This window comes from Thunnus albacares, chromosome 18 (assembly GCF_914725855.1).
Source record: "Thunnus albacares chromosome 18, fThuAlb1.1, whole genome shotgun sequence".
Classification (NCBI taxonomy): Eukaryota; Metazoa; Chordata; class Actinopteri; order Scombriformes; family Scombridae; genus Thunnus; species Thunnus albacares.
The window spans coordinates 23,808,276-23,824,809 of NC_058123.1; the positions used below are offsets into that span (position 1 = coordinate 23,808,276).

At 40.0% G+C, this 16,534-nt stretch overlaps 1 protein-coding gene across 1 annotated transcript in view; it reads right to left on the reverse strand.

The window, feature by feature from the left end:
- The window catches only part of tsc1b (TSC complex subunit 1b), a 33,391-nt gene that overhangs the window by 10,436 nt on the left and 6,421 nt on the right, over positions 1-16,534 (reverse strand). The window contains exons 2-15 of the mRNA XM_044333334.1: positions 14,649-14,860; positions 14,291-14,394; positions 13,492-13,644; positions 11,963-12,107; positions 11,181-11,335; positions 11,009-11,082; positions 10,724-10,902; positions 9,242-9,360; positions 6,260-6,425; positions 6,004-6,125; positions 5,262-5,355; positions 4,442-4,549; positions 2,730-3,372; positions 305-348 (exon numbers count right to left, since the gene is read on the reverse strand). Of these exons, the coding sequence (XP_044189269.1) occupies positions 305-348; positions 2,730-3,372; positions 4,442-4,549; positions 5,262-5,355; positions 6,004-6,125; positions 6,260-6,425; positions 9,242-9,360; positions 10,724-10,902; positions 11,009-11,082; positions 11,181-11,335; positions 11,963-12,107; positions 13,492-13,644; positions 14,291-14,394; positions 14,649-14,757 (2,215 nt within the window). The 5' untranslated portion in view covers positions 14,758-14,860. The remainder of the gene's footprint in view (positions 1-304; positions 349-2,729; positions 3,373-4,441; positions 4,550-5,261; positions 5,356-6,003; positions 6,126-6,259; positions 6,426-9,241; positions 9,361-10,723; positions 10,903-11,008; positions 11,083-11,180; positions 11,336-11,962; positions 12,108-13,491; positions 13,645-14,290; positions 14,395-14,648; positions 14,861-16,534) is intronic.

Sequence of the window (16,534 nt, forward strand, 5' to 3'; positions counted from 1 at the left end):
TTCTTGTTCTGGTTGACTTAATTCGAGCAGGGAGTTAACTTAAGGGAGAAGACATCTCATACATTGATGTGAACAGTCACTCGACAGTCAGTTTTTAAATTTCTGAGTTGCATGAATCAACTCAATGTTGTTTCTGTGGGAACGATGAACAAATTCCCTGTTCAGCTGCATAACATTTTAACATGCTGTTCATGTCTCAGTGCTCGTGACGAATCACTAGTCATGCCTAAATAATGCTCGTCCGCAGTCTTTATAAGAGCTTCTTTTATCAGCGTACAACAGTGTTATGGTCTGAGTGATTTACCTCCAAAGTGCGTCCAGTCAGCTGACTTACTTGGCAAAGGTAATCTGTAGAGCGAGAGAATGAAAAAAACATTATATGAGAACGACCTCTTTGGGATATTTCCTTCTTAAGCTGCTCGTAAGTGTCTAAAGTGATTAATGGTGTGATAAATTTCAGAGGAGAGAAAAGAGACAAGACCAGTAACCATCAAAATATGGAATGTTTTGGAACAGCAACAGTCTGTGGTGCTGGGAATGGGAAAAGAAACATTTTATGTATCAACTTGTTGACTGGCTACACTAGTTTTTAGAGCACACATTGACCTCCATACAATGTTTGGTAGAGTAGATCATCCTACCATCTGTAGCCAAAGTCACTCACATTTAGTTAATGTTTTTATCTCAAACAACTATATCTCAAAGCTTTCGCCTGTTTACAACCACAGCTGCCAGAAATTCAGCTGGAAACACTGCAGTATTTGAGGTCAGCCTTAATTTTAAACATGCAATAACTGATTTTTTGGCCACTTAGAGACAGTAGAAAGAAGTTGTGAACACACCATTGACATTTAAGTTGATATGGCTAACTTGTTAGCAAAAAATTGGTTAGTCACACATCCAGCGGTTATGGAGCAACATTATAATTCATTTAGAGTTGTGTTTCTGGCCACCTGGCAAATGTAAAGTCCAAGATTCACTCTCCTTTAGCTGTTTTTGGTCTCCACAAAGTCCTGAGGGAAGTAGCCTAACTGGATCTTTAGCTGATAAACGTTACTTTCAGTTTGTTGTTTGGTGCTGAGCAAGTAGTATACAGAGGGTTTTAGAGCTTTTTCTCTGAAAACAGCTGCCTGCTGCTGCTGAAAATGACTCCATGAGAGTGGTGACAGTGAACCAAAACAGTTAAGTTGCAGTGTGTAAGCTACACAATGAACTGAAACTCACTATAAAGCTGAGAAGAGCTGCAGAGTCCAGTGATAATTCACTGTAGGTTCATCATAGCCCCGGTTTGCGCCATGTATTAGCATACATGTACACTAATACATGAGAGGGGCTAGTTTCATCACTACAGAGATGCCTCTCACGTCACACATTGTCATATCATACATTTCTATTATAAAAATATCAATTATAGCCACTTCAAATTAACAGACAACTTGTGTGACAGATATGGAAAGCACAGGGTAACATGAATGATATGTTATACATGATGGTGATTATGATGCAGAGTATATTTATCCAGATAATAATGTACACTTCTTTATGTATTTTAGGAGTGAGGATGTATATTTAAGAGAAAAATATAGTCTACTCCTAAAATTGAAAATAATTCACTACATTATGAAATATCTCAAATTCCACAAATTATACTTGCAACTCACAGAGATGAAGTGACATAACAAAATGTAAAATGTCTGAGCTTTTTAAACAAACACATACACTTCCCACATGTGCACGTATAGCATCATTTTAATGTCAAACGGCCTTAAACTAAAAAATAGGTTTAGTAGCAAACTCAAAAATTATTAGACAATTAGACAATTAAAATTTTCAAAATTCTCATATCAAGGGTTAGGGTAAGGTTATTGTGTTTTTAGTTCTCATGTCTAAATGACTGAAAAATTAAATTTGACATTTTTTTTAAGGAATGAAATACTTCAAAATAATGAAAATGACATTTTATTCTTCAATTCATCCCCTCCATCAGGCCATGTTTGGCTCTGGTGAGAATAGTAAACTGTGGGGGTGACAGGCGACTGAAATAAGCGAAGCCAGATTGTTCTGTGCCCAGCGCTGACTTTGCTGACACTGTCTCTGCTGTTGTATTATTGGCTTGGAGGAGCGGCTCGCTGTTTGTGAGTGTGTGTGTGCGAGAGTGGAGAAAGAAGGGGGGGGGCAGCGGGCAACTGAACAATGCTTGTGCTTGTTCTCAACTGGGTGTTTCCTTTGGGCCGCAGTAATAGACTGGAAACGACCCGGACAGGCTCTGCACAGTGAACAGCACATCAAAACACACTCCTGAGTTTCCTCAGTATGATCAACACTGATTTCATACAGACAACGTACCAACAGAAATAAAGAGCACTCGGAGAGCAAATACCCCCTCCAAGCTTCACCATCTTCTAAAGGGGTTATTTTATTAACAGAAAATGTTTAGAAGTGTTTAATCTGCATCTGGATCTGCTTTAAAACAGATGATCACTGGTAATGGCGGCACCTGTTCTGGGCTTCATACAAGTGACTCAGGATGGATGGAAATGCAGCTAAATTTGCAGGAATTTGCAATTCAATGTACTTAATCTATCCATCTGTACATTAAGAGAATTAAGACAAAATTAAAATATGGAACTGGGAAAAAAAAGCCTCTTTGGTAGAAGTACTAATAAAAGCCAGAAAACCTTGACAAAAAAATCTAAGTGCACAGATTTGAAGCTAAATCTAAACCTCACCTCTTGAGAACTTTATCGTGGGTGTCGCTCCCCTGCTGAACAAGGCGATCCAGCACCTCCAGTGGTGAAGCAGACACTACCCCTTCCTCCTCTCCGTCCTCCAGCCCCTCCTCCTGCTGCGAGAGCCTCTCCAGCGCCGCCTTGTGCACCGCCTCCGACGTTTTCTGGCCCACGAAGAGCGAGGCCGCCCTGGGCAAGGCCAGGTCGAAAAACGACTCGTAGGGCACCGGGGCCGGGGTCTTGCTGCACGGGCTCGGAGAGAACATCCCGAACTTTCCCACCTCGTCGTCCGGGGCGGAGGGGCTCCGGTGCAGGTGGTGATCGATGGGGGTGAAACCTGACTGGAAGGACCAGGACTGCTCGAGACCGAGGGCTGAACTCCTGCTGTCTCCTCCTGCTCCTCCACCTCTTTCACTCCCAACACCACTGGTGCTCGCAGTGTTCTCCGCTTTGTCAGGCGTCGACACAACATGGTGTGTGTCCCGGACGGGGCCTCCGGGCTGGGTGTTAGAGAGGGTCTTGTCTTGTGTCTGACAGCCGGTCAGAGTCTCAGTGGTGTGGTAGAAAGGGGAGTCAAAGCCCCTCAGGCCTGGCATCTCCTGTTTATCCTCAGTGATCTTCAGCAGCTCCTCTGTGATGGCAGCTGCAGCAGAAACAATTCACGCACACACACACACAAGAACATACGGAGGATTGTGGTGGAGTAAAACTTGGCTGTATGTTCTGAATGTCAATGTCTGCACTGAAATATTTCTGCATTCACAACAGGTGCCAAGAACCTACTATCCCACCGGCTTTCTGTTCCCCAATGAGAATGCAAATGTTTAAATCTAAGTGGCGAGCTTTAGCAACAGAGCTTGTGCCATTTGGCAGATGTGTTTATCCAAAGTGCTTCACAGAACTGTAGGTGCATTTATTTTTAGTGCAAGTGGCTCAAGTGGTATTTAAACTAATAACTGTGCAGAGCTAGCTCAACACACAGGGACATAAACAAGGATGTGTTATCATCCTGGATATTTAGTCAAGAGGTATGAACTACACAGGAGAATCCATGTATGTAATTAAATCTGATTCAATTCAAACTTTTTAGTTCAGTTAAAACTATTATTTCAATAAAATAAGCCATGTATGAGGTATAGCAAATATCTGTACAATATTTTCCCTTTCTTTCCTTGTTATTTAATATTAATGTGTTGTGTTTTTATACTGTGTCTATATAATTAGTATTAACGTTAGCAATGTTCTATATATATTAGTATCTGCTATCTTCTTAATAAAAAAGGTTTTAGTTTATTTTTACTAGAACTTGTAGATCTCTTCATGTTGAGGCAGATGCAGAAGAAAAAAAAAACACACACAGGAACCTCCAATACTTCAGTTATGAATCACAATCACATGAATGCACGCCTTCCTTTGCCAAACATTAAAAGCAATCAAGAAAGTTACAAGCTTGTTGGGCAACTTTTCTTTTTCAACATTTCTGCACACAAAGCAGTTTCTCTCTTTATGGTCTGCTAAAACAGAAATCAAAATATATTTTTTGGAGGGGGTCATTTTTCTGTTTCTGTGACCATCTTGTGCTCCGCATGATTTGGTCTTTGGTGGATTTTATTTTTTTGGAAGCCTATACCCACAATGTGACATGTACTTTCCATGTCAAGTCCCATATTGATCGGATCCGGTTCTGTAAGCTCTACTAAGTCAATACTCACCCTCTTCCTTCTCTTTCTCTGTTCTCAGCTGAAGCTCCAGCTCCTGTTTCTTCATGTAGACCGACAGTTCCGTCAGAGTCATAGAAACGTTCTCAGCAGCTCCCGCATCTGATGAGGAAATGTATGTATCACAACTGCCGGCGTGACGTGAGAAACAAAAAGTTTCCAAAAGGCAAAAACATCAAGAATACAAATACCCCTCTTATGGTCAGTCTTTTGGACGGCGCTCAGAAGTTTGCACCTGATTGAGATTAAGATTGATGATCCAATTATTCAACATTTGGCATCACTAAAAGATGTTTTTTCAGGTCCACTTGATTACTAGTAATCAAGACCAGATTTGAAACCCATTACATCGTCTTGCCAGGTCTCAGATCAGTGTGTAAATATGTAAAACATCACATGATGTGTCATAATGTGTTTTTTGAGACAGTGTTTTATATGTGAAGTGCAGGAAAAAGGATGTGTGTTTCTGTGGTTGAGAGAAATGGCAAACACATGACATCTGGAGAGACTGAGATTTTATAATGAAGATAGAGGATGTGTGTTCCATAAGATATAGAGTTAGGACTAATGTGTTGTGTCTAACATGAAACACCTTGCTGTGTATATTCCTTTTGTTTAACTATGTATATACTTTGTACTTTTAAAGAAGAACTGCGTTTGTATTTAGTTTAATTATTAATTAAGGGGGTTATTATCAGGTTTGGGTTGGTGTTTCAGGGTGTCTGATGCAGATTGCGTCCACAATTATGCACCCCTGAAGACATCTACTGTTTAACATGATTAAATCACAGTAATGACAATCATCAGAACTAACCCCTGTTTGTGGCTCCGTCTGCACTCTTTTCTGCATCTTTCACTGGTTCCTGTCTCACCAGTGCAGGCTTACCGCTTTCTCCTTGTCTGCGATCCTGAAAAGTCACATAGTTCATAGTTTTAGCACACGTATCAAGAAATTAAATTCTCTTTCCTGTAAGATGTTCAATTTAAAGACATGCAGGTCAGACGGATTAGGGAATCTATTCTCCACCTATCTGAATGTGAGTGACTGTTAAAACAACACAATGGTTTTTACATTTATATACCAGAATAAAGAACATTTGTCAGACAGGAATCCGAGCAAATCAGACTACTGCTGAGATCCAATTACATGACTGTAATGAATTCAACTCTTTTTCCCTGTTCCTTTACTTCTGAGTGCAAAACTATCAAAGGCTTAAACCACGTTTGATAAATCAATTTGCCTCCTGCTGTCAACGAAATTAGTTTTCAAGATAACACAAACAAGATTATTTGAATTGGCTGGTATTGTGTGTTGCCTAATTAGGCAAATTATAATGAACAAGAGCCAGATCAGTTAAGCTATCATGAAATTGTGAAAAACATACAGCATACTGTAGTCTCAGTGGAGTTTTGCAGTTCAGCTAGCTGAAAAAATAATCTAAAAAGTCCCAATGAGGATATTTGTCTTTTAATAAAATTAGTAATGAAGTCTACAGATAGACTGCTCATCATAAACTCACTGTTCTGAGGACATGTTTTTTTAAATTGGAGCAAACCTTTCTTGGTGGACTGGACTGGACTGTGTTGGCTGGTAAGGAGATTATGGGGAAGTCATCTGATAGGGTGGGAGGTGGGGAAGAGGTGGCTGGAGTGCTGGAGGCAGGCGTTCCTTTCCCTCCTGCTTGGATCAAAACAATCAGCATCAGCAGAAGAGAAAATTCCACTCAGTTAAAACTTTAAAAAGAAAAAGCTACAAAGCACTGACGGTCAAGTTGAAATCTGTTATAATGATGTAATACATGCACATCTGACCTGATGTGCAGTGGAAGCGGCTGGGAAGGTGTGAGGCACTGTGGGAGAGCTCTAAGTTGGGTGACATGCCCCTGGACGAGGGGGGCGTGGCCATGCCGCACAACGAGGAGGGGCTCCACAGAGGGTCCTTCCCCCCACAGGAAGAGTTCAGTTCACAGGTGGAGTTCTGTAAAGAAAGAGACCGGTCCGAGAAATTATTACAAATCTGACAGATAAACATCAGAACAAAGATAACAACAAATCTTTTGTGTTATAGTTCACTTAATTTCCACCTGGTTAAACACATGTGGACACCTGTGAAAGAAGGCACTAGCATGTAGTAAGCATTAAGTAAGCAAGTAATATGCATTCATGTATTCTTCTTTAAAGGGTTAGTTCACCTGAATTACAAAAAACAAATTTCACACCTTGCAGTGTCTGCCTATGCAAATAGTTTTTAGAGAACATCCAGAAACTTTTACGTGACACAATGGATGTAAATGGAATTGTGTTTGTGTTTTCCAAAACAACCACTCCTGCTCATCAGGGTGATACGCATCTTTAGGATAGCTTACTTAATTTGGTGAACTGACCCTTTAAAAGGGTGTGTGTAACACATGAGAAATCTTGCCACGACACATGCCCTTCATGTGACACATCTCTTCATTCACTGCTGACTTTTTCATACTTCAGCGCAGTTCACAGATGACTTGCAAAAATCTGCTGTAAACTAGAAGGAAATTCTAGTACTTAGGACGGCTACAGGGAAACATAATAAACAGAGTGAGTGACCCAAATTTAAATTACCTAAGAATTAGAAAGACAGAGCAGAAAAAAAGAGCAGAATTGCTTTTCCAGGGACACTCCAGTAGCCTACTGGTTACTGTTAATGCTGTATTTATTATAATTGAAGATTTCTACCTATTTATTATACTACAACTCAAAATTTAGCTAAATCTGTTAAATCCTGAATGTTTTCACCCTGTTGTTGCATTGTTTCAAAAGTATTTATTTGCAACTTCACTGAAAAACATAACTTTTAATATTAATTTACTCAGTAGTGACAGTGAATCAGATGGAGGCTTGTAGGTTTGCTGATTTAACAGTCAAGCGTGTCTCTTCTCTCCTTTCACACATGCAGTCTATCCATGAAGGAACATTTCCTGCATGAGGTCATGTGTGAAAGGGAGCAGGGATGGACATTCAGGGAAATCTGTACCACCAATTTCCCACCTCAAAACCCATTAACATTTCAGGGAAATGCCAGTACAGCTGTGTTGTGAATGAAAGCAGTAATATTGGAGGGACAAACACCTAAAGGGTTACATCTGTTTGACGAAAGATGCTTTTACGTGGAGCGAGCAAACCAATCACAAGACTTGACGTGTGGGTGACGTACTGAGAGTTGGGCGGTGATTGGTTTTTGATGTCTGTTTTCAACATGTCGGCAGTGTCACAATCTTTCTTATATTACGGCTAAACAGTACACTAAAATATGTTTCTGGAAACATTTGAGACAAGAAATAGGCAATGCAGTAACCTAATCTCGATTCATATTTGATCAGGACTGCCTAGTTTGAAAGTTTGCTCTGAGTTTGGTGAGTTTCGTCCTCTTCTGTTGAGTTTTATGACGGTTGGCATCCATGTGTTGCATTACCGCCACCTGCTGGATTGTCCTTTACCCCATCTATTCCGGCTTTGCCATGGCATGTGTGAAAGGGCGCAAGACGGAAATGTTCCTGAATGTAGCTGCATGTGTGAACAGTAAAAATCACTAGCAGTGCCTGAAAGGTTATCCGAGTAATTTACCGGGAACTATGTGTGAAAGAGGCTTAACTGCTGTGGCAGAATGAGTTTTCCTCTTCACACAGCTGTGTCTGGGGGCCGCACCACATGCCGACACTGAGTGTTGATGGTTCTCTTTTTAGTACCATTAACAAACATTCAAGTAATGACAGAACACATAGCCTTTTGTTTTCATACAGCACACACACTATTATTTTTTGACAGTTTGTTTTCTAATTTGAGTGCACACATTTTGGTTAAAATTCTGTCATTAATGTTTTTTGCTTGCTTTTTGTTTTTCCAGGAATCCAGCAAGTCCTCTCCTTGCCAAAAGAAGCGGCGCCAGTAAAGATGGCCTTCAGTACAGGTTGCTGTTTTTTTAGTTGACCTCAATTTGAGTTAAAGGGCCTTAGTTTTGAAATTACTTTTCTCTAGTTTCCCTACTTTTGTATTTTGAAAAATGAAGTTGTGAAAAAATTACTACTTTTTGTTTTACACACTGGTGTTCTTGAGCCTTACTGCTTGGTCCCCTGACAGTGTGATTATAAGACTATGAGTCACAAACACATCTCCAAAACACCCCCACTTTGATTTATTTGTAGAATTCAATACACAGTTGTTGATCATTTATAGTTTATCGTATTTCCTAAAACGGCGGGTCTCCCATTTACTCCAAATTTTCCATCTGCCTGGATCTGAGGAGGTGGAGTGTAACGCAGAGACAAATCCTCAGACAGACCCCAGGGGGCAGAAAAACACCCAGACCCCTCCCTTGTGCGGCTGGTCCAATAATAGAAAGGGGGAGACGGTATCTCCAAGGCAACCAACCCCCGGGAGCGTCTACAGAGAGGTGGCAGGACGAGGACGGGGGGTATGTGTTGTAATTTCTGAGACCTGACTGTCTGCCAGCTCGCTGACTTTGGCGACTCAAAAACTGTCTGTCCGCCCGCTTTTTCTCCATGTCTTTAAAAAACATCAAGGCTAGTCGCTGCTCTGACTGAGGGCATTGAGGGCTTTTTGAAGAAAAGCAAACAACTCTATAGATCTGACAGATGATATATAGAGTGTAAACATGACCCTGTGTACAACAGCTAGCAGCAAACAGAAGCTTAACAACGTAGTGCTCTGGTATTAGCCTCTGATCATTAGTTACAGAGCAATCATGTGTCCTAGACCAAGACTCTTGACAGTTTTTGACCATATTATGGATGATCTTACCTGGCGTCTGGAGGTCTGTGGGCTACGGTAGGAGGACTGTGTCCCTGAGAAGGGGGGCAAGGACAGGGGCGGGGGTAGCGGCTGCCGTGGAGTCGAGAACGGGGTCGAAGAAGAGCTTCCTGTTGTCAAGAAGACAAAGAGTCTGATCAATGTTCAAATGGATTCACCGAACAACCTCCAGTCTGTCTCTGCTTCAGTGTTTGTCCTTTAAACCATTACGAAAACTCAATGTTTAATATCGAAAATACAAGTCTATCACTGGAAAAAAAAAACATAATTGTCATCATTAGAGAAAAATCTTATTTGGAAATGTATACTTTCAATATTGATTAATTTGTATTATTTTCATTTATTAATTACTGGTTTAATAGTGAGATTCTATGTTCCCAGAGCACAATGTGACATCTTCAAATTACTTGTTCTGTTTGAACAACAGTCCAAACCCTAAAGATATTTAATTTACAGTAATATGAAACAGAAAGGCTCCGAACCATCACAATTGATAGGCTGAAATCAGAAAAACGTTTGGCTATTTTTTGTTGCTTGATAAATGACTGTAATGATTGTTGTCAATAAAAATTATTGTCAATTTTCTGTCAATTAACAAGCTGAGTAATCATCGAACCAATTGTTCAAAACCAGTAACACTCTCTTCATGACAAGTCAGTAATTGTGCTCCTGTCAAACAAAATAGGTCAAAAGACATCCTTCAATTAAAATAACTTAAAAATGTCAATTATACTTAGAAGGTTTTGACAGAGCAAACAAAAATGAGTTAGAGGTCAAACTAATTGAAAGAAAGAGAAAACGGTTCCTAACCCTAATATTATTCAGGATACTGTAGCATTGAATCAACATATAGCCTAATAAATGATACATCAGATACATTGCGTCATAGTCAGGGTGCAAAATAGTGAATGTTCAAATTTTACCAGCCACTCAATAGATTACCATTGTTTTTTTTTTTTACCATTGTTGCTGATGAGTGAAGCAAATCTACCAGCCACTTGCATGTTCTACCAGCATTTGGCTGATGGCTGGCGCTAATTTTGTGCCCTGGTGATAGTAAACAGGAAATCCCATCGTGTTTAATGATTGTGCATGCACACTGATGTTTTTGTCGATTGCAACTTCCTGTTATAACACTACACACACTGTCATCTTCCTGTTGTATCTTGTACATCGTGAAAAGGAAAGGGTAGACTGATAAAAAATACAAATCAACAGCTTTCTACCCTCGTTTCCAATTACTTATTAATCACTGGGTCACTTAGTAGACTGCACTGAGTCATCAGGCAGTGTGAACTGGTCAATACTTGTCAATATTATTGGTGTATGATTACAGATATATCAGTATCAACATGGTTTGTTGATTTTTTTTTTTTTTTAAAGTAACACGTCCAGAACAGTACAAGCTATGCATTTAAGTAAATAAAAATAAATATTTGCCATTATCAGTTTTTAAGTCTTTGTTTAACTGACCGTAGCTGCTGTGTAGGTCTGTGTAGGGGCTGGAAGTGCAGTCTTGTGGTCGCAGGTGGATTTGGGGATAAAAGTTCTCAGGCATGGTGGCGTATCCCTCCTCACAGGAGGCCTCCTTAGGGTCTAATGACACTTTGGCACATTCGATGACGATATCATGGATTTCATACTTTTTCCACCTGCAGCAAAACATTTTGACCATTAGTCAAAGTGATGCAGGAGACTAGGATGAGAATATTAAACACCAAATTGTTCCTTTGCCAGACAGAATAGTATGAGACTTACCTGGTGGGGTCAAGCTCATGGTCCTTGGTTCCTGTCACCAGTTCCGGGTGAATACGGACGTGTTCGAGCATCGGCTGAATAAAAAGTTTAAAATATTTTTTTTTTATTATCGTTTTACTACAAAGAGCTTAAGAAGGGCAACAGAGCACAGCAGCAGGAATAATATCCTCACCTTCACTACCTCCTCAAAGGTTTCCATGTTCTCCTTCATGCTGTAATGGGAGCGCAGGTAGGATACAAAGTTGCACGGGTACATGCCGTAGAGACGGTGGAAGAGTGAATAGACGCTGGCGTGCAGGTGGATTAGGTAAACCTCTGAAACATGCCCTGAATATGTCGAAAACATGAAAGAAACACACACATGAACTCCAGGCTAAATAACAGGTTTCACAGCAAATTAATCAGTAAACCAAGTTGCAGTATTTTGTCCATGCAGGCTTCCTCCCCTTTCACCAAGTTTGGATTTTCACGCTCCAGTTAATTGCCTAGACCAGTGGTTCTCAACCAGGGGTAAGGGGACCCCCAGGGCTCATGAAGGAGTTCCAGGGGGTCCCCAGAAAAATAGGGAATATTGTTTTTACCATTTCATTCACTATAGAAGTGAGCCCAATGTGAATAAGAGTCATAAGAGTCTTCTGGTCTGGTCTTAATCATATCTAACAACCAAAATCTTTTCAGATGGAGGTCCCTAAAGCAAAATCTTATCAAATGGGGGTCCATGACCTAATGTGTATCAATTTAGGGGTCCTTGATTCAAAAAAAGGTTGAGAACCACTGGTGTAGACGACTGTAAGAGTAAACATACATTTTCCTTTGCTTTACTAGAACTTAGTATGGGAGTATTTAGCACCCCAGGTTTTGTCAGCAAGCTGGGGCTGACTCATTCACAATGAACTCCTGAGTACAAACATATTGCATTGACGTGTTTTTTGGGACATGACAGGAAACTCCTACCGGGGTTCTTAAGATTCCAGGATGCAAGGCGGCCAAAGATGTCGAAATACTCCCACAGGTGTTGTTTCCCAGCTTGAGGGATCATGGGCAGCAGAGTGATCAGCACCAGTACTCCAGTTATCAGCACCACTACGTCCGTGTCCGTCTGCCAGGAAATTAAAGTTTTAGTATTAGAGTTTATGACAAAGCCAGAGATTAAACAGATGGTTAAAAGGCTGAAATTAAGCTTATTTAAGTGATGACCTGACAGTCGCCCTTGCCTGATGTTTCTAAATATTCTAAATATTGTGGAGGAACACTTTATCAAAACAGTTCTTTGTGTTAATCAGGCTTTAACCAGTGAAATAAAGAAATAAAGATTGATTGCAACAATTAAATGAATTTTTACAGTATAAACTCATGGTTTATACTGTAAAAGTTGGAGTTTTTACAATATATTCTTGCTATATCTCCTGGTAGGAGAACCTCCTTGGGTTTTATTTGTACTCATTTGAGTGTACAACACTGAAAGCTACGGTTTTCTTTTTCATTTACATTTATTTGTTGTTTTTTATAATATCAGGGTGATGATGCCTTTTAATTCAAAACTGTAACTTCTCAGACAATTTGAGCTTTTTGAGTTTGACATAATGTTACAGTTGTTTCAGCAAGAATGTGAGTAAAAAGCCTGGCTAGGGGCTCTGTGAGGCTGTACTCTGTTGCTTTGAGCTAAATGCTAACCTCAACATGCCATTAGCAGTAATACTGTTTAGGTTTACCAAAGTTACCATTTTAGTTTAGCATTTTAGCATGCTAACATGTTCTAATTAGCACTAAATGTCATGTCAATAGGAATGTCATTAGGTTTGTAAGTATTCAGTCATAAACCCAAGTTTGGCCATATTGAAATTTTGACCTTATGTTGGTGCTACAATAAAAGTTAAGCGATCAATTCATCCTCTGTGTACCATGAATGTCTGTACCAAATTTCATAGTGATCCATCCAATAGTTGTCAAAACATTTCAGCCTGAATGAAAGCAGGGGACCAAGAGACCAACGCTGCCGTCTTTGGAGGCCCGTCTCTAGTGTGGCTAAAACTTAATCTAATCGAGGATTTAATCAACAAACGTTTGAGCAACAACATTGTAAACCTCCCCTCTGTCCAGTTTGAGTAGACAAACACACAGTGTTTATCTAAGGAGCACTGACTGACAAAGCTGATCAATAACATACTGCATCAAATCTGTAAGGAATTGATTGTTGCAGTTCAAAATGCATTCAGTGCTAGCCAGTATTAAATCTTTGGTTTTGTAAAAACCACATCTACAATAATTTTACAAAGAGGCTTGAAAGCCAGCCTAAAGGATCAGTGATGAAATAAATCCAAACAAATAACCTTACCGAAACCAGAGTCACTGAATATCACAAACTACAGAAACAGCTCGATGAGAAATCTCTGATCCTCATCCATCCACACACCTCATCAGCGCCATCTCAGCGCCTTGACAAGGAGATGTCTTTGTTCACTGAGTCATAACTGGGTCGTTACCTTTAGGCATTTGAGCAGCGAGAGCAGCAGAGGGTATCGAGCAATCTTGTGGATCCAGGACGGCTGCTTGCGGATTACATGGCCGAGCAGGGTGAGGGTGGGCAGCCGGCAGGCCTGTTTGGTCATACACTCGTTCATCTTGTCCAGAAGGTGCTGCGAGGGAGGGACAGCAGGGTTAGATCTGTATTTAACACAATCAGTGTTGGTGAAAGCTAGCTGGAGTTTCTTTTTTTATGTTTAATTAAAAAAAAAGGTACAGGAGACTTTTTTTGTATTTTCCATATATGTATATAATACAGATGGAAAGGAATTCCAGAAGCCAGGATGGTTTGGACGTTTTGATTAGAGGCGAATAAAAATCATAGAAGACTGCAGAAATAATGATGATGACCTCAAAGCCCAACACCACAACAATACCACACTTGTTATGTTGCTACGGCAATATGCAAACACACAAAAAAACAACAACATGGAAGAAATTTCCTTCAGTCCTTAACCTTAAAGTCATTCCATAATGACACATTTTCTAATGGAAAATAAAGTGAAACAAATTGCTGATTACAGACTGCATACAGTCAACTTTATGTATCACCAGTGCTCTCTTTTCTCAAGTCTTTTTGTGTGTGTGTGTGTGTGTGTGTGTGTGTGTGTGTATTATAATAGAAAACATTTTATTAACTTCATTTGTCTGACTAAAAAGTCTCAAAGTTTTACAAGGTATTTACAAAGTGATGGTGGGAAATAGTGAGAACACTGGTTACAAATACTGAGGCTAAGCTTTCATGGGGGCGTTTCTCACCTTGTCATGTGGCTCTCTGACTGAGGAGAGGATATGCATGGCCTGGGCAGAGTTAGTTTCCAAAAAGTAGTCCACCAGCCCGTTCAGCAGCATGGACCCTCGCTCTTCAACGAGAACAGAAGGGATATTTTGAGAAGCTTTTAAATGAAAGGGTAGTAGGCATATTATTTCAGAAAAATGACACCAACAGGGGAAGTTTCACCACATACAACTGTTCAGATATCAAAAGGGAAATTATTAAAGCAATCTGGTGTGATCTTGACACACTGGCCAAACTTATAATTTCTCAAAGCTCACCAGAAAGCTGGACACAAACAGATAAACCATGCTGACGTAAAAACAAGCCAAGTGGCCCTACCAGTGCTGAGCTGCTCGTTGATAAGGCCTCTGATCTCTTCTAGCTGGTGGAGGTCGGAGGTCTCCAGGAGCGGGAGGAGGTCCCCCACGTTGGGCTGCTCCCTGGCCATGGTGGCAGTGGTGGAGGTGGAGGCAGCGTCTCTCTCGCGTTGTCCGTCCCTTCCTGCCTGGAGGACTCCTGGGGCCACCCACCAATACAGTCTCCAGGCAGCTCTACATCGCACCAAAGCCAATTCATAAACATTTCCCAGAATTAGTCCGAGCACAGATCTTGGATTAGTGGTCATGTGACCATGCCAACTGGAAGAGCAGGGCTTGTGTATTTCTTAAAAACTAAAAAAAAAATGAAATGTCTTTAATGAGTAAACTTCATCTCATTTACTCAGAATCACTAATGGCTCTAAAGAAAAAAATAAACTATATTTTTGGGCGACAGGGTGGCCTTGGGATGCCATCTTTGACAAGGCCTCATGAGGTCATACTGCTAAAAGACTTCATGTAATATCATAGACACTATGTCCACATTTCTCTGCAGTTTATGGTTGTAATACACATTTTAAGACAATGTTTTACTATAAAGTGTTACTGTGATTGTATAACAGTCCTGACTCACAAATAAGCAGTCTTTGCCCGATTTATTTTTAACCTCATTGATGAACTCCATATTTGTTCTGCCGTTAAATTTTTGGTTTTGAGTATTTATGCATGGTTTTTGTCTCATTTTACGCATCACTGTAGATTCTTATGAAGTATCTATTGGCGACATTTTGATGATGAACTATGATCACTAACAGACCTAAGGCTGTTGTTTGGCCAATATTACATCTTTGTGATGTCTTAATTTGTTATACAAGAGAGGCGAAAGAAAGTGAAAGAGCAGCTCTAGCCCCTTCCTTATTACTACCACTGAGGTGCCCTTGAGCAAGGCCCTTAAAAGATCAGGGTGCGTATTCATAAAGCTTCCTGGTACAAAGAGTTTCTCCTAGTGACGAAATTCTAATAAAATTCTTAGAATTACGACGTTTTCTAAGAATTTACCCTTACAGTTAAGGCTAGATCCTGGTAAAGATAAAAGTTATTCACAAAGCCCTTAAGAAAAAAGGGAGGACTTTTAAGAGGCTGAAGAGTTTCTTAGTCAGAGGAGAAAATGGCGGAAAGACAATGAGGTAAGAGAAATATTCTCCAAATGCTGAATGACAGTGAGTTCATGAAATGCTACAGATTAGATCATGCAGGGATAATGTTTGTGGTCGATCTCATTAGAGATACACTCACATCTTCCACCCAATGCAATAACACTATAATGCCAGAGATGAAAGTGATCACAACACTGAGATATTTGGCAACTGGAAAAATTTGGAATTTGCTGTAAGCTGAAAAAAAAAAGATTTACATGCCAACCATCACTACTACTTATATAGACTGGCCAGCAATCACAGAAACTGATGAAAGCTGAGCCATTTTTCCCTTGTTAATATCAAATAGATTAAGTATTAAAATGACCAGCATGGTAAATAAACGTAAGAAAATAGATATAACAACTATCAGCATGAGTACAGGCTACTTTTAAAGTATGGCTCACAATTTATTCAACAGAGATGTTCATTACATAAAATAGTATTTATAATTACACCATGTCTTAAGAGACACTAAATTCTACAATTAGGCTTATCGATTTCACTGTCCATTATGTGACCATTATCATTAAGAGTGCATTTTTATTAATTTTCTTTTTTTTTTTTGATCAATCAATCACACCTTCTAAAAGAATAAGTCATATATAGCAACGGGGTCAACCAAACCTCCCCACTACGGTAAAAGTTTCTGTCCCTTCCTTGCTCAGAGATGCTCTGAGAATTTTCCTAAATCACTCCTAAGCAAGGACTC